The sequence below is a fragment of the Rhinopithecus bieti genome, unplaced genomic scaffold (genome assembly GCF_001698545.2).
Source record: "Rhinopithecus bieti isolate Rb0 unplaced genomic scaffold, ASM169854v2 scaffold_20891, whole genome shotgun sequence".
In the NCBI taxonomy this organism is placed as follows: domain Eukaryota; kingdom Metazoa; phylum Chordata; class Mammalia; order Primates; family Cercopithecidae; genus Rhinopithecus; species Rhinopithecus bieti.
In genome coordinates, this window is record NW_016810137.1 from 199,494 (window position 1) to 226,137 (window position 26,644).

Here is a 26,644-nt window from a genome sequence, read left to right on the forward strand (position 1 = left end):
AGACCCTCCCTGCCTAACCTCCCCACTGATCGACCACTTGCCTGGTTCTCAAAGGGATAAAAGGGCTCCTAGAAACAGACTAAGAAAAAACCTGAGAGAAAGCTATGGCCCCTTTCCTTCTATCTTCTTGGTGCTGCCTCCATTCTCTCCCTTCCCCCAACCTGCACACACAACCCAGAGCCACCGCAAGCTTCAGTAACCTTAGATTAAGTTCCTTGTAAGTACCCAAACCAAGGTTCTCAAAAATGTGAGCTTTCACCTGTAATCCCAGCACTTTGGGAGGCAGAGGCAGGAGTACTGTTTGAGCCCAGGAGTTCAAGATCAGCCTAGGAAACAAGTGAGACCCTGTCTTCACTAAAAATAAAAAATTAGCAGGGTGTGGTGATGCACACCTATAGTCCCAGCTACTTTGGAGCCTGAGGTGGGAGGATCACTTGAGCCCAAGAGTCCAAGGCTGCAGTGAACTATAATCATGACCCTGCACTCCAGCCTGGGTGACAGCGTGAGACCCTGTCTTTATAAAAAAAGAAAAGAAAAGAGTGCCAGGAAGGATTTTCTCAAGACTGTCCCATTCCCTGCAAAACAGTAAACCTTTTCTCCTTCACTACTTCTGTACACTTCACACCTTAGATCTTTTCCATTTCAGCCCCAGGTCCAGAAAGCCCTTCAAGTAAAAATGTAGTGGGGATAGCGAGCCTGGTCAAGTGGAGAGGAACCAACATTTGTTTTGCTGGGAGGTCAGAGGATAGATGGGTGTTTTACAGGTACCCGTGAGGCTGAAATCTCCCTCAGCTAGCCACAGGAAAAGATGATTTTTTTTGTTGTTGCGTAATAATCAGAAAAAAAGAACTTTTTCCATCTCTTCATTGTCCACTTATCATTCCCACATCCTCTTTCCCAACCCTCCTCCTCAAAGAAAGCCCTTTAAGTCTGCTTTTTCAACCTCAACCATATTTCAGTCCCTTTTCCTGCCAGATGGTCCTTCTCCACTTCAGTGCAGATCCTGCAGAAGTTGAAAGCTGGGTTTAAACACTTCCTGAAAGCCTGAATTGGAGTGAGGGCTTGTTAGGCAATTCCAGGCCAAAGGAAATCTGGTTGTTTCTCACATAGTTTTAAAAACCTAGACATGGCTGTTTCTGCCATTCTGGAAACTCAGCCTCTCAGCAAGTGGCTTATCCTAGCCCTTTCAAGACTATGGCACCTACTCTGCCCAATGTCTTGTCACCACTTGGAAAAAGAAGGCAGATTGGAAGCCTGATCCACAAAAACCCTGCTCCTGGGGACCAAACACTGCCCTCTTTCACTCTGGCAAGGAGAACATGGTGGGTCCTGCAATTGCAACGATCCAGAGGCCACAGTCCTATCTCACAGCAGCACCTTCGCTCTGGCCAGCCACATCTCACTGGATGACATTTCCTGCACATGCCAGGAATGTTCATGCCGCCAAGCTTTTGTTCAACTAATTCCTTTGATCTTCAGTGTCCTTTGCCCTGCATTCTTTCTTAAATATCCAGTTCAAGTGTCAACTTCTTCCTGACTCTAAGTCTTGACCTCCTTCTCACCCTTCCCACACTCTCTGGTCTAGCTGAGCTCAACTTGACTGATGGCAAGATGCCTCCTCTGCTCTAGAAGAAACTTACCATCCACAAGCTGCACCTTCTCCAAGGAAGACTGGGAAATAATAAAGGCTAAAAGCACTGGGTAAAATCCTAATACCTCCGTTTTACCACAGATAGTTTAGGGGGACTACCCCACCTCTATAATGAGAACACAAAGACCAATGAGAAGCCATTTACAAAGAACAGTGGGTACTCAGAGCCCAGTGGTACTGGAAGTCTCTGGGCTGGGGTTTAGCTTTCCCTCCAGCTCTCAGCTTCAACACCTCCTCCCTCATCCTCACTCTTTTAGCTGCCTCTGCTTCCGATTTCACTAAGAACAGATCCTCAATGAGCTACACCCATCACATGTACTCCCTACCAGCATCATGGTTCCTGTCAACCCATCTATTCAAAACTCTCAAAACCATAGCTCCCATTACTAAGAGTAAAAGCCCAAATCTTTACAATGACTTATAAAGCCCTCCATTGTCTGTGTCCCTTTTATATCTCTGGCCCCATTTCAACTATTCTTTCTCCCTCACTCTCTCCACTCCAGCCACACTGTCCGCTTACCATGCGCTCAAACACACCAGGTGAGTTCCTACTCCAGGGCCTTTACACCTGCTGTACTCTGTAACTAGAACAGCCTTCCCTAGATAGGGTGAACAGCGGTTGGGCTCCACAGTCCAGGCCCATCTCTAGTCCCCTCTGGCCTTCCCAGTGAAGGGTCTAACCCACTTACAGCAACCACAACCACTCAATTTTCCAAAGGGGTCCTCCCCCTGTGAAAACCCAAACGATTCTGGGCACGAGTGGCTTCAGCCCAATAAAACTCAATTAAAATTGCTCTCTGAAAAGCTTATAAGACCGGGCCCAGTGGCTCATGCCTGTAATCCCAGCACTTTGGGAGGCCGAGGCGGGTGGATCACCTGAGGTCGGGAGTTTGAGACCAGTCTGACCAACATAGAGAAATCTCGTCTCTACTAAAAATACAAAACATAGCCAGGCATGGTGGCGCATGCCTGTAATCCCAGCTACTCGGGAGGCTGAGGCAGGAGAATCGCTTGAACCCAGGAAGCAGAGGTTGCGGTGAGCCAAGATCGTGCCATTGCACTCAAGCCTAGGCAACAAGAGTGAAACTCCATCGCAACAAAAAATAATAATAATAATGGCTTTCCTATTATACACTGCAAAGGTACTTTCTCTGGGCTTAATGAATTCCAGCACCTTCCTTTCCTGATGTCTACTGTTTTGGACACTGCTGATCAGCCCTCCCTGAAACACTGTAATGTAATTGACTCTCAATCTAGAGCACCACCGCCCCCCTCCCCAGAGTGTGAAAGATGTTTATGTTCATTAAAAGAAGACACAGGTTAAGAAAGGCTGGGAAGTAGTATAGGAAAACTAAAGAAAGAGAGAGAGGTGAGGGCATTTCATTTACCTATTTACTGGAACCCCTTGAGGGGATCTTCCCAGCCAGGCCCCCATGCTGCTGTGCTATGCTCTGGTCCTTGCCCTTGAGCAGCTCTCCACCCTGTCTGAGATGGATTAAGTAAAGATTCTGGTACAATGTAATAAGAGCTGTGATAGAAGTATGAACACAGAGCTCTGGGAGAGAGGAGAAAGGCATCTAATCAGGTGGAAGGATGGATGCTGGGGAGGATTTCTAGAGGAGACAGGAAATTACACTGGGCTGAGTCTTGCAGGATTGGAAGAGATAAAGGCAGAAGAAAAAACAAGTAGAAGAAAAACCATGAGCAAAAGCCAAGATCTTGGAGCAAGTAGAAATTTCTTAGAAGGAAACAAAAAGTGATAACCATAATGAAAAACACTGACAAATTAGACTACATTAAATAAGAACTTTGTTCATTTAACAAATGCCCTAAAGAGAGTGAAAAGCAAACCTACAGAGTATAAGACAATATGCTCAGTAGACCATCCAACCAAGAACTCATATCCAGAATATATGAGGAACTTCTACAAATAAATAAAAAACAACTCAAAAGAAAAATGGCAAAAGAATAGAACAGATACTTTACCAGAGAGGATACCCAAACTGTGAAGAGATATATGAAAAGGTATCCAACTTCATTAGTCATCAACAAAATGCAAATTATAACTGAGATGTGATACTATTAACATACCCACTGGAATGGATAAAATGAAAAAGAAATACCTACTGTTGGCAAGGATGTGAAGCAACCGGAATTCTCAAACACTAACAGAGGAAGTGTAAATCAATACTACCACTTTGGAATAACGCTAGGTATTACAACTAAAGCTAAATATAGGTATATACCGTGACCCAGCAATTCCTTTCTTAGTTTTATACCCATCAGAAATGCATACACATGTGTATTAAAAGACAAGTATGAGAATGTGCGTAACAACACCATTCATAATGGCTATAAACTAAAAACTCAAATGCTCATAATCAGAAGAAGAGAAGGTAAATTTTGGTATTTTACATAATGATTACTATACAGCAATGAAAATGAACATCTACAGCTACACACAACATGGATAAATATCTCCATTATTCTGAATAAAAGAGCCAGAAACCAAAAATACATACTAGATGAGCCTATTTATAGAAAACAACAAAACCCCAAAATAAATCTATGCTATTAGAAGTCAGGAAGACTGGAGGGAGATTCTGGGATATTGATAATAGTCTGTTTCTTGATCTGAGTGTTGGTTACATGGGTTCAGCTATAAAAATTTGTTGACTTGGATACATGTATATGTTCGTGTTGTATGATATACTTCATTAAAAAGTTTTAATATAGCAAGCAGGATACAGAGCTCAGCAGATTTGGGAAAATTAGATCCACAGAGCGAAGTTATTAAGAAGCAGTAGAGAGGCCAGGTGCGGTGGCTCAAGCCTGGAATCCCAGCAGTTTGGGAGGCCGAGGTGGGTGGATCACTTGAGGTCAGAAGTTCGAGACCAGCCTGGCCAACATGGTGAAACCCCTGTCTCTACTAAAAATACAAAAATTGGCTGGGCATGAAGGCAGGTGCCTGTAATCCCAGCTACTCAGGAGGATGAGAATCACTTGAACCCAGGAGGTGGAGGTTGTAGTGAGCCAAGATTGCGCCACTGCACTCCAGCCTGGGCAATAGAGGGAGAATCAGTCTCAAAAAAAAAAAAAAAGGAAAAAAGAAGCAGTAGAGGGTAACTGTGGAACTGCAGATCTTAGATCATTAGGGCTCAATTTGCTTTTGGAGGAAAGCCCTTTTTTCCTCAAATTTGGAAGTAGGAGAAGAAAGCACACTTATATAGCCAGGCTCTGCTGGTTCTATGCATGTATTTAGCTTGTGTAATCTTAGTTACAACTACATGAAATAGATGCCATTATCTCTATTTTATGGATGAAGAAGCTGAGGCTGAAAGGTTAAGTAATTTGCCTAGCATTTCATAAGTAGCAGAACCCAGAGTCTGGAAAGGTTGGCATGAGGCTCTAGAAGTGACACCAGAATACATTAGTCCTTTGGGCTCTGTCACATCTTGTGGCAGGAAGCCACCCTCCATCCCAAGTACACCCCTGCAGCCCCACTCTATCTGGATAAAGAATTAGAAAAGAGGCTGGGCATGGTGGCTCATACCAGTAATCTCAGCACTTTGGGAGGTCAGGAGTTCGAGACCAGCCTGAGCAACATGGTGAAGCCCCATCTCTACTAAAACTACAAAAATTAGCTGGGCATGGTGGGGCACCTGTAATCCCAGCTACTCGGGAGGCTGAGGCAGGAGAATTGCTTGAATGTGGCAGGCAGAGGTTGCAGTGAGCTGAGATTGCACCATTGTACTCCAGCCTGGGTGACAGAGTGAGACTCTGTCTCAAAAAATAAAATATAAAAAAAAATATTAGAAAAGGATATTAGCAGAAGGTCCAATGCCTGGTCCCTGAATTCAGGTTGTCAAAAATCCCATTTTTCTTTAAGCTATCTAGTTCAGAGGGCCCTGAGTCAACAACAAAGAAGCATAAGAGATGCCTATCATCATTCTTCTCCACCTAGGGAAAGGGATTCACACACACAGACCCTGGTCAAACGAAGACCTTCCCCCTAACAAGGCAGTCTGCTAGAGCTGAGACTGCAGAGAAAGACAGTCTGTCCATCCACCTGCCCAACTCCTTTAAAGGCCATGATGACGACAGAACTTGCCTCTTCTTCCTCCTTTAAACAGAGCAAGTGCTACTTGGCAGTTTCAGGTCTGTGCTTCTCAGACTGTGTGCTGAGGTGCCCCAGAGCACCATGATGAACTCACAGGGATGCTACTAAATATTTTAAATTTTTGAGGGAAACAGAGCAACACTCAACATTTGTTGAACACCCCATGAGTTCACAGCTTCAACAACAGACTGCATTACATTCTTTTTGATGATGTCATTTCTTTCTGAGGCTGGGTTTTCAGCAGTTGCTGTGATAAAAAGTACCATGTGAAAAGTCATGTGGAACGGGAAATAAGGATGGCACTAATCAATCTGGTTCCAAGGTCTGATATGCTATGCAGTACCTAGTACATTCCATTAGTAAGTAATTGTGGTTATTTAAGAATGGAATATAAATATTTTTCCTTTCAATTTCTGTATATCATTTTTTTCAGATGGCTACTCAGATGTTGGGATATAAATACTTAATTGTTTAAACCTACTTAAGGCCAGGCATAGTGGCTCACCCCTGTAATCCCAGTACTTTGGGAGTCCAAGGCGGGTAGATTACCTGAGGTCAGGAGTTTGAGACCGGCCTGGCCAACATGATGAAACCCTATCTTTACTAAAAATACAAAAAAATTAGCCAGGAGTGGTGGTGCTTACCTGTAGTCCCAGCTACTAGGGAGGCTGAGGCAGGAGGATCACTTGAACCCGGGAGGCGGAGGTTGCAGTGAGCCAATTGCACTCCAGCCTGGGCGACAGAGTGAGACTTCATACAAAAACAAACAAACAAACAAACAAACGAACCTACTTAAAAAAGAAAACTTAGGTATTTCTTTTCGGCTATGAACACTGTAAAAAAAAAAAATTACTGAAACACTAAGGCCCATGAACTAAGAGAGTCTGGGAGTCTCTGCAGCAGGTGTTTTTAAGTCTCTGTTCATGGAGCCAAGAGGAGTTCCCAGGGCAGGCCCAACCCAGCCCCAGAAGTGGGCAGGAGTCAACATTCAGGCCTGTGGCAGCACACTCAGGCTTCCCAGAGTGGCTGGTAGAACACCCCCTCTGCCCACACAGCAGTGCCTGCACACCAGTTATCCCTCAGCCGAGGCGTCTGCACATCCGCATCAGCCTCAACCTAGGCTCCCAGGCTCCCCTCTGAACTCCCTCCCTGAAAAGCTCTACTCAGCTCCAACCTCATGAATAAAACCCAAAGCCAGCCCAGAAGCCTGCTGGCCAGCAGGGGCCTTCCACGCACGCTCAGACTCGGGCAATGTCCACAAGCCAAATCATTAATCCAAAGAGACAGGGAGCGATGGGAACCAAGGAGAGGGCTTCCACTGACAGACCATCCACTGGAAGGTCAACTCAGGCTTTCTGGGTGAAGACCTGCATGAAAATACCTTCTTTTTTCCCATGGGGTTTCTTGCCAGCTATACTCCTTCCCTCCATTCTTCCTTGAAGTCACAATCCTGTGTTGGTGACATCACAGTTGTTGACACAATAGCCAACTGTTGTGATGTCACAGGACTCAACTTTTGTCATTTTAGGTGGGGGTGCTGGGGTGGAGAATGTGACAGAGGACAAGAATACAGTTATAGAACTGCAATTCGCTTTTTCATGCTAATTTCCCTGATAATGAAGGGCAGTGACTCAGAAAAGGAAAGGCAAGCCTCTGGCAGCAAGGCTGTGTGTAGATTCGTCTATACCAAGGGAAGGATGGTGGGGAGGCAGGGAAGAGACAAAAGAAAAGAATTTCGAATTCCAGGATTGGCCAAATATGAAGATGCTCTCAGTCTGGCCAAGTCCAGGCAGGACCTTCTCTTTCCCTCACCTATCGCCTGAGCCCAGAGTAAGGAGAGGCTCCAGGCTGGAACACTCCCTGGAAATGAATGTGTAGGAGGTGGTATTCTGTTGTGGGCTCCAAACTGGCCGAGGGACAGACTGTCAGTTTGGACTGCATGCTAAGGACAGTGGGCAGGATGGAGAGGGCACTCAGAAATGAAGCATGTCGCAGGAGAAATGGCGGAAGGAACTGAGGTTTACCTGGAGAAGAGAAGGCTGTGAGCGGGCAGGCTGATCGCTGGCTTGGGAATCCGGAAAGGCTCTCGTGTGAAAAAGGGATTAGATGTGTTTTCTAGGGTCCCCCAAAGAGACCTCAGAAAATGAGAGACCCAGAGAAGCCAAAATGAGGAAGAAGTTTTAATTCTTAAATTTCATTTGGAGACTACAAATTCTTTTTAATTCCTTATTTCTCAATTACAGAATATGTTCCAGAGGACAAGGACTGTGTTGTTCATCACAGTATTCCAGAACTTAAAAGGAACTGGCACATAATATTCGTCAAAAAAATGAACAAACGGGGCAATGACAATGGTCTTGTGAAGCTGCTGCTATTTACGGGGACTCACTCATTCCGCAAGTATTTTTGCACCCCCTACCACACTCCACTCAGTTACATGCTGGGAATACCACAGTAAAGGCAGATAAGGTTAGTCCATTCCCTTGCCTTTGAGATGGGCATGGGTGGCACCTAAGGTCGCTTTCAATACTAAGATTCCTACATTCGTAGAGTTGACTAAAAAGTTTAAAACTGGGAGGAAAGAGTACCCCAAGGGCGACAGATTAACCCTCCCTTCTACTATTACCACTAGAGATCTGGTAATGAAGGGCGGTGACTCAGAAAAGGAATGGCAAGCCACTGGCAGCAAGGGTGTGTGTAGACTCATCTACACCAAGGGGAGTTGGGAGGACAGGCAGGGACAAAAGAAAGAGATCTAGATTGAGCTGTTGCTTCTTTCTGAGCTGGGAGAGGCCTCTCGGTGAGAAAGCACTGCCAGACCAGACCAGAGCAACCAGGCTGGGCCCTTATTCAAGTACCCCTCCCCACCCGGAGACAAAGTGGGTTCCCTCAACCCAGCAATAAAATCTGTATGGCCCAGTTAGGTAACATACGGTATTATATATGACCTCACTTCCCTCAAGGATTATTTATTTATTTATTTATTATTGAGAGACTAGGTCTTGCTCTGTCTCCCAGGCTGGAGTGCAGTGACACAATAATAGCTCACTGCAGCCTCAAACTTGGGCTCAAGTGATCCTCTTGCCTCAGCCTCCAGAGTAGCTGGGACTACAGGTGCGTGCCACCACAGCCAGCTAAGTTTTTAAATTTTTTGTAGAGATAGGGGTTTTGCTATTTTGCCCAGGCTGGTCTCAAACTCCTGGCCTTAAATGATCCTCCTGCCTCCCAAAACGCTGGCATTACAGGTGCGAGCAACCGTGCCTGGCCAAATGTGCTGTTTTCTAATGTGGTTTGTAAACTGGTCAGGAAACAATTCCCAAACAGGAATCAATCTACCATCAGGTAAGCAGACCCCTTTAGCTGTGTAACTGCAGGTATGACTAGCAGGCTAGGCTATGGTCACAGCTTATACTTCCCCCTTTTCCCAAAGTCCTCAATCTCCCTGCAGGAAGCTTGGGGAATGTGCCTCCTGCCCTCTTCTGGACCTGCCAGCATGCTCACCAAGCACACTAAAGCCACCCACATCACAGCTGACTCATGCCATTGCTCTCTGTAATGAGGTATGACATGTTTCTAAGCTCTTGTATATTTTCATATTTGTAGCCTACAATTAGGCATTTTTGAGGGATGTAGCTGACTAGGGTTTCTGTTCAGTGACCTATAATTATACACTCAGGCATCATGGTCAATCCAGGCAACCCTCAGGCCTGCAGGCACTGTGAGCTGCAACCTCATGGAGGAAGCCACTTGGCTCGAAGAAGCTCCAGAGACTACTGTAGAAATGTGGCTTAGAAGGGCCACACTGCCCCTCCTTGCAGCTCTTGGAGGCACTCCCCCTATGTCCCCTTTATCCCCCTTATCACTCACTGCCTGGCTCAGCAATGCCTGCCAAGCCCAAGTGCTGACACATTTGTGTATCTAGTGCCAGCAGAGGACCACTTTGAGGGACACAGTCTCCGTTGCCAAGGTAACAGCAATGTAAAGCAACTTTTTTTTTTTTTTTTTTTTTGAGACAGAGTCTCATTTTGTCACCCAGGCTGGAGTGCAGTGGCACAAACTCAGCTCCCCACAACCTCTGCTTCCCAGGTTCAAGTGATTCTCGTGCCTCAGCCTCCTGAGTAGCTGGGATTACAGGCACATACCACCACTCCCGTCCAATTTTTGTATTTTTAGTAGTGACACGGTTTCACCATGTTGACCAGGCTGGTCTCGAACTCCTGACCTCAAGTGATCTGCCCGCCTCGGCCTCCCAAAGTGCTGAGATTACAGGTGTGAACCACCACACCCAGTGGTTCTAAAAACTCCCGTAAGTGTCTCATCTTAGAAAAAAGAGGTCACACACCCCCTGCTCATGGGACCCTGCAGTCAGCGGCTGTGCCTCTGCTCTGAGCCAGCCTTTTTGCCACCTGCTGCAGTGGCCCCACACTGGTGCTAATCCTTCCCCATGCAAATGCCTACCGCCCAGCTTTACCACTATTTCCCTGGCTGGGGAAGAAGGGCTGGTTTAGCACAAAAAATCTGTCCCTTATGACATTTCACATATACATTTGGCTCCAATAAAACTCATTTCTTGGGCCAAGTGCAGTAGCTCATGACTGTAGTCTCAGCACTGTGGGAGGCCGAGGCAGGCAGGATCACCTGAACCCAGGAGTTCAAGACCAGCCTGGGTAACATAGTGAGGCTCCATCTCCACAAAACGTAAAAAAGAAAGAAAGGGGCAAAAAAGACTTCTTTTTTTTTTTTTTTTTAACAGTGGCTCAAATCCAGGCATTTAATCAAAGAGATTGCCAGTAGCCCAACTTGTGTATCTGTGAAGTGCAAATGTGGCCCCTGCTCAGAGCAGCATCTGCATTAAGTATGAGCCCAGTATCTAAACTACAATTACTTTGCAAGTTTCCCTTCTTCCTCAATGCAAAGTACTTTAGAGTATACTTTTCAAAAACATTTTCTACCAATAAGCCCAAGAAGATTAAATGCAAAAGGTATCTTCTTCGTTTCACAAAAGAGGAGGCTGGGGCTCAGTAGGGCTAAGCGTCTTGCCCTCAGTTCACTCAATTAGTAAGAGCAGAACCAGGTCCAGAATTGCTCTGCAATCTTCATAAATCAACAATTAGTAGTCATTACTTCACAGAGACATTGTAAGGATAAATGAATTAACATATGTAAAGTGCCTGGTATACTGTCCGGCTCATAGTTAGGACTATGTTATCATTATTAACAGTATAATCACCACCACCCAGAATCCTCAATTCCAAAGCTACAGCTCTTTTCCTTCTATCCTGCTGTCGTTTTGCAAAGACTGCTCAGAAAGTAGTTTCATCTCACCTTGAGTGAGTCCAGACCTAATCCCTGTAGTCAGTCTATGGAACCCAGAACTCACTGGGCTTTCTTTTTTTTTTTCTAATTTATTTTAAAAATCTTTTTATAAGCAGGGTCTTACTCTGTCACCGAGGCTGGAGTGCAGGTGCATCATTATAGTTACTGCAGCCCTGAACTCCTGGCTAAAATGATCCTTCTGCCTCAGCCTTCCCAAGTAGATGGGATGACAGGTGTGCACCACTGCACAGACTATCTTGCCACTCCACGAACGATTCCACACTTGTGTGCACAGGGAAGTACACACACCCCACCTTTTCTGCCAGTCTGACACTCATCTTCTAGCCTCTCTGATGGCACTTATGCCATGTTAGACACCTTTCTGTAGTTTGCCCTGCCTGCAGTACATGACCTTCACTTAGATCCAGCTCTCCATTCATTTGGTTTCTTTCTTCAACAATCATTTCACAAGCGCCCACCCTTTACTAAGCCCCGTACTAGAGGCTTTTCCTTGAAAACGTATCAAATGAAATGTGCAGGAGCAGCGGGATGCACAAGGAATGGTGACAGCACGAAGGTGCCAGAAAGTAACCGTCAGCGGGCAGCACAAAAGATTTCAGAGGAGGCAAAGCTAAAATGGGTTTTAGAGCAACTAGAGTGCTCTCAGCAGACAAGGGGAGAAAAGGACATTCATTCCATGCTATGGGTAACAGTGTGTACACAGGGATACAAAGCAGAATCATATAGAGTATGGGGTATACAATCTCACACTACCAGCATGCAGGGGCTGTGAGTGTGTGTGTGCACATGTGTGTTACTGTGAGATAAGGAATATATATATACACATATTCCATATATATAATAATGAATATATATCTCTATATAAGGAATATATATACACACACACACATACATACACAGAGAGAGAGAGAGAGAGAGAGAGCACCTTCTTCCCAGTTCTGGGCACAGCTTCAAAAACCCTTGGCATTTCCCAAGGGATGGGGGTGAGAGAAGCCTACTTTGTGATTTATAACAAGTCCCTCTACTACACCTGAATTTATGCTAATGAAGTGGGGATTTCTTTCTTACAGTTCCAGAGGCTGGGAAGTCTTAAGACTGATGGCTGACTCTGGTGCCAGCCTTCTTGCTGCATCATCCCATAGCAGAAAGGCAGAAGGGCACAACAGCACACACAAAAGAGAGAGAAGGCAGGAGGGGCCGGACGTGTTTTTATCAGAAATGAACTCTAGCAATGATGGCATTAATCCATTCATGATTAATTGGGCCCTCATGACCCAACCACTCTGAAGGGTCCTATCTCTTAATACCATCACAATGGCAATCAGATTTCAACATGAGTTTTGGAGGTGACATTCAAAACATGGCATGCTGACGTAGTGAAACCTCCATAAATACCTGAAACTTCTGAATTCAGAGAGCTCCCAGGTTGGTGAACACATCAAGGTGCTGGGAGGGTGGTGCACCCTGAGAGGGAATGGAAGCTCTAAACATATACATACATACACACACACACACCCCCTCCCAAAACTTTGCCCTATGCATCTCTTCCATTTGGCTGTTCCTGGGTTGTATCCTTAATAATAAACTAATAGTAACATAATACTAATAGTAGGGTTAATAGTAAGTCAACTGTTTTTCTGAGTTCTGTGAGCCATTCTAGCAAATTACCAAACCTGAGGAGGGGGTTGTGGGAACCAATCCCTCCAACTTTACAGTGAGTTGGTCAAAAGTATGGGTGGCCCAGGCTTGTGATTAGCATCTGAAATGGGAACAGTCTTGTCCCTACTTAATCTGTGGATTATGCAGGTAGTGTCAAAATTGAATTAAATTGTAAGAAACCCCAGTTGGTGCCCAGCAAGTTTGGCAAACTGGCCAGTGCAAGAGAAAAAACCCCACACATTTGGTGTCAGAAGTGTTGTGAGTAGCAATGTATCATACTAATAGTAGAATGAGTGTGAGAGTGTGGGTGTGTGCACGAGACAGAAGGAAACAGAGAGAGAGAGAGAGAGAGAGAGAAATTAGATTAGATATGGGATGGTGCAAAATGAGGCTAGAAAGGCAGGGATAGGCCTTGAGTGCCATGACCAGGAGACACCTGGGCAGCTCCAGCGTTCCAGCAACCTTACACACTGAAGCCTCAAGGGCATCTCCCTCCAAACCGCCTGGGGGTGGGAGGCAGCTGGAACAACAAACACCAAGCCTGCCTTTCCAGAGGTGAGTGGCAATCCCGACTCCTTGGGTATGCTTACCGCACACCAGTTTTCAATGCAAAATCCTTTAACAACTGTTTTCTCTCTCTTTCTGTCTTTTCTTCCCCTCCTTCTAAAGAAAAGCTGTTTATCCCTCTTCTCATTTCTGCCCCGCTCTGAGCCCTGAGTTTTAGTGCCAGTGCTTTTACACAAATCCAGCTTTACATCTTCAGTGAAATATAATTTCATAGGAATGTAATTCTGGAATGATCTCATTGAAAAAGCACATCCAGCAAAGGCCATGAACAGACTTCAGGCCAGCCTATTCACACCCAGAGCCAAGAAGATTGCAGACCCCTTTCCCTTAAATGGAGAATGTGCCTGGGACCCAAAGCAAAGCACACCAGCTACCTAGGGATATTCTCCTGCCTACAGCCAGCCAACCTGCCTGCCTGCAGACCACAGCCAGGGCCCACAGCAGCGACCACCATGAGCCACTCTGGCACCATACAAGGACAGACTCAAGAGGGCATCCAAGCAAACAGGCCTCGCCGCAGAGACGTTGCCTCTGGCCCTCGGGAGGGCTCTGGCTCCATGCCATCAAACATTAACTGAAAATATTAACACTCCCCTGTCATAGCCCCATCGGAGACAGAAGAGTATCCAGAACTCCAGCTGCTAAAGATCCTCCCCACACCTACCTGCCTTCCTAACTCTCTGAAACCCAATTACCATCTGACCCTATTGAGAGAGTCAGAAAGTGGGGCATTTGATTCTGAAACTAGATGTCAAAGCCAGGCCCAGCCCAGTCCAGCAGAGCTGAGGCGGAGCAGAACTGGGGAAGAAATAATACAGTCTGATGGACGCTCAAATGATCCTGCTGAAAAAAAATCACCAAGTTGGAATCTCTGGAAAAAAAGTCCTCATTCCAAATCTGTTCCCCACCCCCAATGAATTCTCATAAAATGGACCAGAAAAGGAGAAGAAAAAAAAAAAAACTTAATGGCTTGCAGGATCTATGGGAACTCTCTGTACTATCTTTGCAACTGTTCTGTAAATCTGAAACTATTCTAAAATGTAACACTTATGAAACATAATGGCTTATCATGGTTTCCTCTGTAAGAAACAATGGGAAAAGCATGATATTTGGGTATGAAACTCTGCCTCTACCAGCTGTGAAGCTTTGGATGCATTGCTTACCCTTTCTAAGCTTCAGTTTCCTCATCTGTAAAATGGAGACAACAGTTCCAACCATGAAGTGCTATTGTGCAGATTAAGTAAGATAGAGCATGCAAAGGACTTACCACTGCTAAAAGTGCTTTCCTTCTGGGCAGCAGCAGTTTCTCCGCTCAGTCAGCCTTCACGATGGGTTCTTGACAACTACAGCTGGGGACCCTACCTCTACCCTTCAGCCCTACCTGTCTTTATGACTAGCAGTCTGTTCCAGAAACAGCAGGACACTTTAATCCCAAAGCACAGTAATCACCCAAAGGGCTAAAGGCTGCCTGACAGCAAGTTCTGACTAGTGAAAGCACACCTTTGTTGACAGAAACATGTTCTCCTTCCTGCTTTCCTTAGAATCCAATGTCACTGCCATTAGCTGAATGACTTTCCTAAGGGTTACAGGTATCCATCAGAAGGAATGCCAGAAGCTGACAGAGTTGGGCTTCTGACAGAGAGGAAATCTCAAAATCGTCACAGAAGATTCTTCCCCTTCGGTAGCACCACTACCATCCACCATCTCATCACTACCACCCCAACTCCTGGCTGTGCCCTGCTCCCCATCCTGGCCCCACATGAAGCTGGGCTGATAAACTACAAATCCACAAGTCAAGGGGCACAGCAAGTTTCCCAAAACCAAGACATATGTCTCAAGGCTGGGCAGGAAGTTGCCCCCAGGCCCTGAAGCCCAACCCCAGAGCCTCAGCCACCTTGCCTCTTTTCTACATGATGGTGTTACTTGCTTCTCTGGGGAGACTGAGCTGAGTGGGCAGTCTAGAAACCCCATCTAGGTCTTTGTTTTATTTTATTTTATTTTTAATTTTCACTTTTTTTTGAGACAGAGTCTCGTTCTGTTCCCTAGGCTGCAGTGTAATGGTGCGATCTTGGCTCACCGCAACTTCCACCTCCCAGGTTCATGCGATTCTCCTGCCTCAGCCTCCTGAGTAGCCGGGATTACAGGGGCCCACCAACATTCCTGGCTAATTTTTGTATTTTCAATAGAGACGGGGTTTCACCAATGTTGGCCAGGGTGGTTTCGAACTCCTGACCTCAAGTGATCCGCCCACCTTGACCTCCCAAAGTGCTGGGATTACAGACATAAGCCACCGTGCCTGGCCCCCATCTGGGTCTTATAAGTGGATGTACTAGAGACCAAGGAAAGAAATCAGGTGAAGAAAGGTATAGCTGTGACATCGTGTTATCTCCTTGAAAATCACTGACAAGAACGTCAGATACTTAAAAAAAAAAAAAAAAAAAAAAAAAACCTCTCCCAAGACAAAGGAGAAGTCCAATCTCACCCTGAAAATTTACTGTCCAAATAAGGGAGCAGTCAGTGCTAGAACAGTCAGGCTGTTCCAATTCTGAAAAGCCCTGGGAGAGAGGCAGTTCCCGGGCTTCAGATTCCACTGACAGGTTGTAACCCCTCGAAGCCACTAATGGGCACATTCTAATGGCTAATTCCTCTGACCTTCCAGATGGCTGGGTTGGGGACACACCCCAGCTGAGGCCCAAGGACATCGGTTCCTGGCAGGGAATATGCAAAATCTCAGCAGCTCCAACCAGACCAGATAACAGTCCCATGCTCAAGGACGAGCTGCCAGAAGCAGGACCCAGGAGAAAGATGTCCTTGGAGCCATTTCTTCTTTAACCAAATAAGAGCCAAATATAGCCAAATATGAAGAAACAATGTCGTCGTCTTTGAAATTTTTCTCCAGTTTATCACTTCATACCTAGTTTACTGCAATGGTCTCTGGTTATACAGAGAGCAGTGCCAGCCCATAGGAGGCACTAAATAAATGTTAAACGGTATTACTGAATTACAAGCTCCCCTTTATTCTTCTACCTCCAGTCCTCTCTGCTCATAAGTGACAGACTAAGCATCCTGGAATGTCAGTATCATCATGTCATTCTTCTGGGCTCCTTAACTGCCAATCACACCAGACTCAGGTTCCCTTAATTGGTTCCAACCAATCTCACTTTCCAATTCTTCCTTCCCTCTTCAGCCAGCCCTGGCCCTACCACCTCCCCAGACCTGCCCACACAGAGATACACAGACTTGCACATGCACGCATGCACACACACACACACACACACACACAAACACACACACCCCTACCTCTCTCCAGGCAGGATACCTTCTGCTCCAAACATGTCCACATGTCCATTTCTGCCCCATGTTTCTGGGCTCAAATCACTGGCAGTCTGGAGTGCTCTCCTTCCTCTCTGCTTATCCAATTCCTAGTATGATCCCAGATCCAGGCCAAGGTCCCCTGTAGCTCAGGCTGAGAAGCTATTCAATCCACAAACAATGACCAAGCACCTGCCTTGTGCAAGACACTAGCCCAGTCACTGAGGACACAGGAAGGAAAACAACACAGTCCTACAGGCTCCTGACTGGTGGGAGGGGCTTCAACATGAACTGCCCTGCTCACCTGAACCATGCAGGCAGCAGAGTCAACCACCAGACATCACAGGCAGCCGGCTGTGACACTTGCAGAGGTAAGGTGAGGGCAGCACACGAAACCCAGCTAGATGGGGTCTTCTTACCTCTCAAGACTCCAGTCTTTCAAAGAAGCCACCAGGGCCTAGTGGCTTAGAATATATTCTGTTCTAAGAACCTTCATTCTCTGTGACCGCCTTGGACTGCCCCATCTTGCTTTAGAATTTTATCAGCTAGGCTGGGTCCAGCCTCACTCAATAACAGCCATGGTCAACTACCTCTCCTTAGGGCCAGGCACAAAACTCACATCCCTGCTCTAAGCCAGGGAACAGAGAGACAGTATCTCCTTAGGGGTTCCTAGACCTGATGCCACTTGACTACAGAGATGATGGGGGTCACACGGGAGCCAACCCTTAGGCCTCTCCAGGGAAAAAGGGTAATCTGCAATTCTCAGACCATAGGAGTAACTCCACCCTTCCCTCTCTTATTTAAGAAAGCTTATGAGAGAGTGGATGGGCTTGCTACTACTCTAGGTATAATCTTGCATACCATCTAAATTATAAGAATAGGTAACCCATTTAAGTTTACTTTGGTCCTTTAACTCCTGTAGTAACAAATGCCATGTGATACATGCCTCACATGTGATACATGCCTCTAATCCTAAACTGCTAGTGAGTTACAGTGCCTGGAGAGAAGCAGCTGCTGTGAGCTTCCAGTGTGCCGCCAACCCCCAGGCACCCCACCTTGGATAGCCAAGAGGGCTACCTGAGTAAAAACAAGATCCTAAGACAGATTTGTAAGCTCAACCCAGAGGGTAATCCTAATTCATTTCCCCCTGCTCAGGGGAGACTATATCAACGACTATATCAACGACTGGGGAAAAGGCCCACATATTTTTCATGTCTCATCCTCAGACTGGAGTGGCGTCTCACTGTTTCCAGAGGATTGGAACTATTACTGACATGGTATTCATATGGATCAAGGGTACTTCCTGTTGGACATTCCTTAGGCTTGTCACACATGGTCCAAGAAAGCAGTAAGATGGAAAAGAGAGACCAGCTAAGAGCTACTCCAAACGCCCACACCATCAGATGATCATCCCAAATGTCAGAGAATCTGTGAATCAAGTGCTCAAAGCTACGCATGTTGGGAGTGCTCTAAAATTCCCATCAATACAGTTATTATTTTTCCCAGAACCAGGAGAGGCTCTCTTGATATGTAATCTTAGATACCAGGGAATATAATGTTCAATCCAGGGGAAAAAAAGAGAGAACACCTAACCCATCCCTACTTCTAATTCCAGCAGTAGAGACTCACAGTCTTCCTCATCATCCATCCTCCCTGTAATCTACCTGAAACTCAAGTCTCTGAATAAGCTTATCTCACATGTGACTTAGCTGTTGCTTTTTATAGCATGAACTATTCAGCCTCCTACTAAGACCGTCTTTTCCAGAGAGGCTGAACGGGTCTCAGTCTCTACTAAAGAAGCTCACATCCTTCAGGAGCTTACCCCAAACAACAGTCACATATTTAGGCACGCTGGCTTGTACAGGTCAGGTCAGCCAGAAAGGCCACAACAGCTGCTGACCAGTACACCACGCGTGAGCACTAACGGGGATCAATGAGTCAAGCCTTAAACAAAGGGCAGAATATAAGGAAAGAAGTTGCCATTGGCCCTTGGATCACCAGCAACTAGCTCGGAAGAGTCTGCCTGATGAGGACTACATCCAGCCATAACGAGCACCTAGTCTTTGAAGCCTGTGGCATCCACACAGTATCACTTCCTACTTGACTGCCTTCAGAGGGGCCTCCCACACAACCACCCCTTACACTACACCCATCTCCAAGGCTGGAGAGAACACCTAGGGCACAATATCTTGAGAGGCTTAGCCACACATTTTCAGTCCCCGTCCACATCCACCCTCCCCCCTGCCCCTGACAGCTCAAATATTCAGTCTCCACATATGTGTCTATGTGCCTGTGTGTCTGTGTTTTATTTATACTCCCCATGTCTGTTGTTAGCAACAGAAACAAAGTACTTTAAGGCAGAAAAGGCAAGTCTGCCAATTGGCTTGCTGCTCCCCGCCTGTTTCCAGCTCAGGGAAGGGCTGATAAATGATTCTTCCAGCTCCAATCTACCATGTGTGCCTATAGCTCCCACGTACCCGGGGGCCGGGAGGCATGGTGCCAGTTTACCCCACATTAGTCACTGCTGCATGGGGTGCCGGCCATCACCTCTCTCTCTTCTTCACTGGCGGGCACACCCTGAACACCTGATTCTCTCACCTGCCTAAATGCTGATTTCTGTTGAAAGGCAGAGCTTCAGAAGCCAGAATTCGAGAAACCCATGGTAAAGATGAAAGGGAAGTGCCTCCCCAGACTCAGATTCTGGAGAACTAGCCCAGACTAAGTTTTACTTTCACATCCCTCCATTTCCACTTCAGTTTTTCTGCTACTGATAATCTTCCAAGTTCCAATAGCAGGCTCCCTAATAACATTGACAGTAATTATTGATCACCACTTTGTTTCAGCTGAGAGAACAAAACACGAGATGTGATTCTTGCATGTGAGGAGCTCACAGACAAATGTAGGGCGATGAGACACAACAGCAAACAATGCAAGTGTGGGACACAAACTAGAAAGACAGGACAATGGGGTGGTGAAGGGGACAGAGCAGCTCTGGACAGGGCTTCTGTAGGAGAGGAAATGTGAGCCAGGCTGTAAAGGACAAACAGTAGTTGGACAGAATGAGACACAAGACTGAGATGAAGAGTTAGACTATGACTCAAGGTCCCAAGGCAGAGAGAGTAGCAAATATCACACCCATAGTGTTTTTCTCACATTCAGCTGAGGCTCAGCCCTAGTAGGTATGGAGGAAGGAAAGTGGCATGACTTGGTAAAAATGAAACACTCCCCTCTGGGTTACCATGCTCTCGAGCTCCTTTGCTCCTACCTCTGCGAAGAGCATGTTCAGGGTTTCCTTCTTCTTCCCTTTTTTTTTTTTTTTTTTGAGACGGAGTTTCATTCTTGTTGCCCAGGCTGCAGTACAATGGTGCCATCTCGGCTCACTGCAACCTCTACCTCCTGGGTTCAAGTGATTTTCCTGCCTCAACCTCCTGAGTAGCTGGGATTACAGGCATGCACCACCACATCCGGCTAATATTTTGTATTTTCAGTAGAGACGGGGTTTCTCCATGTTGGTCAGGCTGGTCTCGAACTCCTGACCTCAGGTGATCCGCCCACCTCAGCCTCCCAAAGCGCTGGGATTACAGGCGTGAGCCACCGTGCCCAGCCAGGGTTTCCTTTTTCTGTGCTACTCCAAAATCCTCTCCCCTGCACGGCATGGAATGCAGCCAGCCTAACTCCCTAAACCCAAAAATGTCCCATTGAAATTCCTGGTACTCAAGCCTCCTGCTCCCACAGTAGGACAAGCTTCAGGCTCCCCAGGTGCAATGTGGGCCAGGAGCTTGAACTATTCCTCTGTTGGCCTGGGTCAAGCTGTGAGTCTGATTCTTTTCTCGCTAGAGAAGGAGAAGGGGGCAGTATGAAATTCTAAGTATGGTTCCTGGAAGCCATCTCTCCTCCTTCCATTCATACTTACAGTCATGCATTCATTCAGCTAATACACACCGAACACCAACCATGCATAAGCCAATATGCTTAGCACTGTTTGGGACACTAAATGCATGAGATATGGGTCCATCCTCAAGGAGCTTCCACTCTGTAGGGTGAATACAATAGACATATGAACCTCATAAATACCAGGAAGACTATTTTAAGTGCCATTAGAAAGATGAAATTAAGTGCCACTAGAGAGATGCCATTAGAGAGATATAATGTTGAAGCTTAGGTAGAAGGAGACTACTTCCAAATAAAGGATCAAGAACACTTTACAGAGAGGGTGGCCCTTGTGCTAGGCCTAGAAGACCAAATGGCAAAGGAATACAGGGGTATTCCCAGACAGAGGGAACTGCATGCACAAGGACTTGGAGGCAGGAAAGCAGATGTATGAAGGACAAGAAAGTGTTTGTCGGTCTGAGGGGAGTTTAGTTCTAAGGAGACCAGGGAGAAAGAGAGTTGGAAAGACACAGACATGTCGGCTCTAAGAGGCCTTTGAGAGCCAAATTGGGGATCTTAGTTTTTCTCTGGGGAATCACAGAAGTTTTCTGAGAAAAGAATGATGGGTCAGAGATTATGCTTCTGAAAGATGAAGCAATACTCAGAGGTCTAGGGGCTATGGCAGAAAAATCTGTTCAAGTGGTCCACGAGGGCTGATGATCACAGGAGGGACAAGGGAGAGAGAGAACTAAGGTAAGCAGCAAGTGCAGGATGAGAATTCCCACCTTTGAGGTTTAGGCTGAACAGAAAAATCAGTAGGCAGTGGCCAGGTTGGCTAAGAGGCTACACAGGCAGAGAAAAGCTGGAGAGCCAGCTCTTGGGAGGGGACAGTGAAGGAGTGGGAGGCGGAAACAGACAGGAGACTGGGGAAGGGAAGGGAACCTCCGAGTTCAGGATCCTAAAAGTGAAACTGCTCCAAGTGATAAAGCCAAAGGTACCTGAAGAGGAATGAAGACAAAGTCCTTAGAGTTGGAAGAACGGAGGGACTGTGAGGCCAGAGCATTGAGGGATTCTCAGTATGAATCCTCAAATCCTAATTATGCCAAAAAGAGGACATATGAAGAAGGTTGTTAACAGTTAGCTTCAAGTCAATAGGCAGGTAAGGGCACCAAGAGTGAGCAGAGGAGGGACTAACTTCTCATGGGAAAGGCTGTCAGACAGGGCTTGGAAGCAACGTCGGGAGTTCAGAGCGAGAGTTGGGAGGAGGTGAGGTGGCTTCACTGGAGAGGGTCACAAGGAAAGTAAGATCTTCAGGGAAAAGCCAGTTTTTGGCTATAACAAAGAGGTAGAAATGTTCTAGGAAAAGGCACCAAAGAAGGGGCAATACCACTTTGTGTCTATCACACTGGGCAAGATGATAAAACTATTCCCAGAGTCAGGCAGGGTGTAGCAAGCTGGGCACTCTCATATACTGTTGGGTGTTCTGTAAACCAGTACAATTTTTCTGGAAAACAATTTAGGAATACACACACACACATATCCTCACAAGGATAACCCATACAAAGTTAAAAGATAAGCCACAGACAGGATGAAAATAATTACAAAGCACATAACTGACAAGAGATTAAAAATAAGAATATATTAAGAACTCCTAAAGGAAAAGACAAAACCCAACTGAAAATAAGTAAACCATATCAACAGAGAATTCAAAGAAAATAAAATATTGCTCAATATATATATATTGCTCAATATATATCAATATATATATATTGATAAACTGGGAAAATGAAAATTCTGGAAAATACTGAGAAGCATGGTATCTCCAAGTGTTAGCAAAAATAAGGGGAAATGAACACTTATATGCATTGGTGGTAAACACATACAACTACTTACAGAGTGCAATCTGGAATTAGAAAAATTACAAAAATTAGAAAGACTTTAACCATTTCTCACTGCCATATAATGGTGCATTGTACACTAGTTAAACCGAATGATTTTATACGTGAAAACTTTTTAAAAATGACCTTGAATGAAAAAAAATCAACCTGCAAAAGGTTGCCTGCAAGAATAGTACCGTGTGTATAAAATTTTAAAACATAATACTATACATTATTTATGGACACATGTATGTAAAAGGATAAGATATGCACAGTAACGAGGCTTTTATCAGTATCAAGAGGAGGAAAGGACCGCAGAAAGCTTTAGTCATATTTGTCCAATACTTTTTCCCCAGCCTCCAAGCATGAGTACATATTTGTCAAATTTTTAAAAAATTTAAGTAACAGATCTGAAGCCAATATGGTACAGTGTTAATATTTGTGAAATTTCGATGATGGGTACATAGATTTTTGTTATATTAACCTTTTACTTTTCCATATACTTTTCCAAGTTTTAAAAGATATTGTTGACCAGGTGCAGTGGCTCATGCCTGTAATCCCAGCACTTAGGGAGGCCGAAGCAGGCAGATCATGAGGTCAGGAGATCGAGATCATCCTGGCTAACACAGTGAAACCCCTTCTCTACTAAAAATACAAAAAAATTAGACAGGTGTGGTGGTGGGCACCTGTAGTCCCAGCTACTCGGGAGGCTGAGGCAGGAGAACGGCATGAACCTGGGAGTTGGAGTTTGCAGTGAGCGGAGATCACGCCACTGCACTCCAGCCTGGGCGACAGTGCGAGACTCTGTCTCAAAAAAAAACAAAAACAACAACAACAACAACAACAAAGATGTTGTTAAGTAATTTAAGTATATTACATACCTTTTGAACCAGTGATTCCATTTTTAGAAACTTTAGATTCCAATTTCAGAAATCCTGAAGTTATACAAGTAGGCACAGTTATACAGATATGTAGATATTTTCCACCACATACCTTCTTTTTTTAAAAAAAAAAGAGATGGGGTCTTGCTCCATTGCCCAGATTGGAGTGCAGTGGCACAATCACAGCTCAACGTAGCCTCTAACTCCTGGGTTCAAGTGATCCTCCCACCTCAGCCTCCTGAAAAGCTGGGACTACAGGCATGTAGCACCACAGCAGCTAATTTTTTACTTTTTTCTAGAAATACCATCTCACTATGTTGCCCAGGCTGGTCTCAAACTCCTAGCCTCAAGCAATCCTACTGCTTTGACCCACATAGCTTTTAATAACAGAAACAATCCAAAAGTCCATTGTCAGGTTAACTAAATAACAATTCATCCATACAATATAATTCTATGTGGCATTAAACATTATAGAGTAGCTCTATATGTACTGTCTGTGGAATACATCCAAGTAATATTAGTCAGAAAAGTAGGTTACAAAATATAAGTGCAAAATGATGGCACTTTGGGGGAAAAAGCAATATATGTCAACACATATGAAGAAGATCCCAAAGGACAAGATACACCAAAAGTTAACAATAATTATGCTATAGGGGATTATGTGACTTTTACTTTCTTCCTAATATTTTTTGTTATTGTCCAAATATTCCTCAATGAGCCTGCATTTCTTTTATTAGAAAAATAAATAAAGTTAGTTAATTTTACACAAAAAGAAAATAAGGACTATCTGGTAATAGCAGATGAGTTTTACTTGAAGTAAGGGAAAAGGTAAGCAGAAAAAGAGGGAGATATCATAGACAGAAGTATAACAAAAGCTCTACCGAAACAAAGAGCCGGGAGGAAGAGCAAGGCTTATAGGTTTTCATCCAGGTTGGGCATTTTCAGCAACAAGAACAAAGAAGGCAAGAGGGAGGAGGTCAGCTGGGGAGCTGTTTGTGACTGAAGGGCAGAGAGTACAGACAGAATTACACAGTTCTCAAATTCCATATAAAATTTTAATACATTTCTCACTTCACAGATTCTGAACCTGCCATAGGACCTTGGTGTAGCGTGAGCAAAGGAAAGATTCTTGGGTAGAACTTCATAAAGTCTGTCATAAGATCAGCCCCCAGAGGAGGAGACTTTTCAGATCCCATCCCTCATACACATTCAGAAGGCCAAGGAAACACCCTCAGGATTGAACTATGATAAAGAAGGTGAATAATAGCCTGGACAACACAGGGAGACCCCATCTCTACCAAAACAAAATAAAATTAGCCAGGCAGGGACATGGAGGTGCATGCCTGTGGTCCCTGCTACTTGGGAGTCTGAGGTAGGAGGATCACTTGAGCCCAGGAAGTCGAGGCTGTAGTGAGTGGTGACTGTGCCACTACACTCCAGCCTTGGCAATAGAGCAAGACCCAGTATCAAAAAAACAAACAAACAAAAAGGGGGTGACAAAGGAGACAAAAGCAATGACATCACAGTGGCCTAAGTTTAGCCTACACAACCAGCAACTCTATTTCTCTAGAATTGGTGAGATAATGAGAAGCTGAAGAAACAGAAGGCTAGGTGGGTGGCTCACGCCTGTAATCTCGGCACTTACGGAGGCTGAGGCAGGTGGATCACCTGAGGTCAGGAATTCGAGACCAGCCTGGCCAATATGGTGAAACCTTGTCTCTACTAAAAATACAAAAATTAGCTGGGTGTGGTGGCACACACCTGTAATCCCAGCTACTTGGGAGGCTAAGGCAGGAGAACGGCTTGAACCCAGGAGGCAAAGGTTGCAGTGAGCTGAGATTGTGCCACTGCACTTTAGCCTGGGCAACAGAGTAAGACTCTTTCTCAAAAAAAAAAAAGGAAAAGAAACAGAGTGAGAAAAGTGGGCTGGTAAGCCAGAGCGTAATCATAAGCCAATCTTGTGTTTAGGCAAATACGAAACTAAACAGGAAAGTAATGTCTGTGTGGCCACCTATGACGCAGCATGGATATTCTACTGGCACGTGTCTTCTTTCCGGATATAGTACTCCCTCTAACACAGCTGCCACATGGTAGAGTAGTTGCTAAGAAGCCATTGGAAGGTACAACATCTGAGATGCCACAGGTGTCCACTGAAATTAAGCCATTCTTTTACCTTTACCCCTAGGCTTTTGGACTTGGACCTCATCCAAGGAGCTGGTTGCCTGCACTTTCACAGTCAGCTTCATCCCCAGGCCCCAAATCCTGAATTTGTCCCATGTCAATGAAAACCATCATCAGCTTTTCTTTACATTAAAAACTGATTGTGATCAAAGCAGTTTTTCCTGTTTTCTGGGATCACTGCTGCAAAGAGGAAAAGTCACAAGAGGATAAAATGACACACACGCACATTCTCCTGTGGCTGAAATTCCCCTCACTCTTCCTGCCTCTAACCAAAAAGGAGGATACAGACCAAGGAGCACTTCATGAAGGTAGTCAAATGCCCACCCTGCTGTTTTTCACCTTCAGGAAGAATCACCTCCTACCAGCTAGGACCTGTCCTTGGTCACTATAATCCCATGATTTGTAATGTGGGCTTCATTCCTCAGAAGCCCAGAGTTGGTGTTATCTAGGAGTGATGGCAGTCATTTCCAGATCATGAGTAGTCACACAAATAAGGCAAAGGGCAACTCCTGCCTAGCATGTGTGACCCAAGAGATGACGGAGAAGAGAAGAGAGGAATGCAATCCTTCACCCGGTCCCTCAGCACTGAGCCAGCCTCCCATTTGCACATGGAAGGAAAAGCCAATACCCAATACTTAAGAAAGAACTAAATGTTAGGTCAGCCCCCTTCCCTCCCAGGGGCTAGCATAAGGATTAAATAAGACAATGTTCTAATAGAAGCAAGAATACAAGTTACATGGCTCTAACTTGGCTCCAATTTCTAGCTGGTAGGAAGTCAATCCTTTCATCTGTTTTCCAAAGTCTATGGATCTGCCTTTAGTTGGAAACACAGAATAGAGTATAGAAGATATTATAGAACTTGGGGCCTTGATTACTGCCCAACTCTTCACAAAATTCCATCTGAAAGAAGTGATATTTAAGGAAGACTGTCTAAGGGATATGATATAAATCCATGCCCCTGTGTATTTTAGGCTCCATTTTCTAGCAGATCACCTGAAAGCTACACAGATGTCATTAGCTCAGCTCCTGACAAAGTGGTTTTCACTAAGTTGCAATTTCATGTAAAACATTTGCATTTTATCTGCAGTCTCTATGAGAGCTATAGAAAACCAAGACTGCATAAGCACTGGTTATAAAATAGCAAGGAAACTGTTGCTGTAGTGGTAAAACAATAAATAAATAAATAAAA

At 45.2% G+C, this 26,644-nt stretch overlaps 1 protein-coding gene and 1 long non-coding RNA gene across 14 annotated transcripts in view; one reads left to right on the top strand and one right to left on the bottom strand.

Moving 5' to 3' along the window:
- Window positions 1-26,644, bottom strand: part of DENND2B (DENN domain containing 2B) — a 180,175-nt gene that overhangs the window by 66,258 nt on the left and 87,273 nt on the right. For 5 of the 13 annotated variants that reach the window (XM_017891400.1, XM_017891401.1, XM_017891411.1 and 2 more), the window contains exon 1: window positions 16,635-17,114. The exons of 6 other annotated variants lie outside the window; for them this stretch is intronic. In XM_017891400.1, coding sequence (XP_017746889.1) covers window positions 16,635-16,669 — 35 coding nt within the window. In that variant the 5' untranslated portion in view covers window positions 16,670-17,114. Of the gene's footprint in view, window positions 1-7,152; window positions 7,223-14,601; window positions 15,274-16,634; window positions 17,115-26,644 lie in introns of those variants that run through there. 2 more of the 13 variants (XM_017891406.1, XM_017891408.1) reach the window with 2 other exon arrangements.
- On the top strand, window positions 7,239-26,125 carry LOC108541764 (uncharacterized). Its single transcript, XR_001889057.1, has 4 exons — window positions 7,239-7,601; window positions 8,015-8,240; window positions 9,220-9,331; window positions 25,460-26,125. It is a non-coding gene; the product is annotated as an uncharacterized LOC108541764 (long non-coding RNA).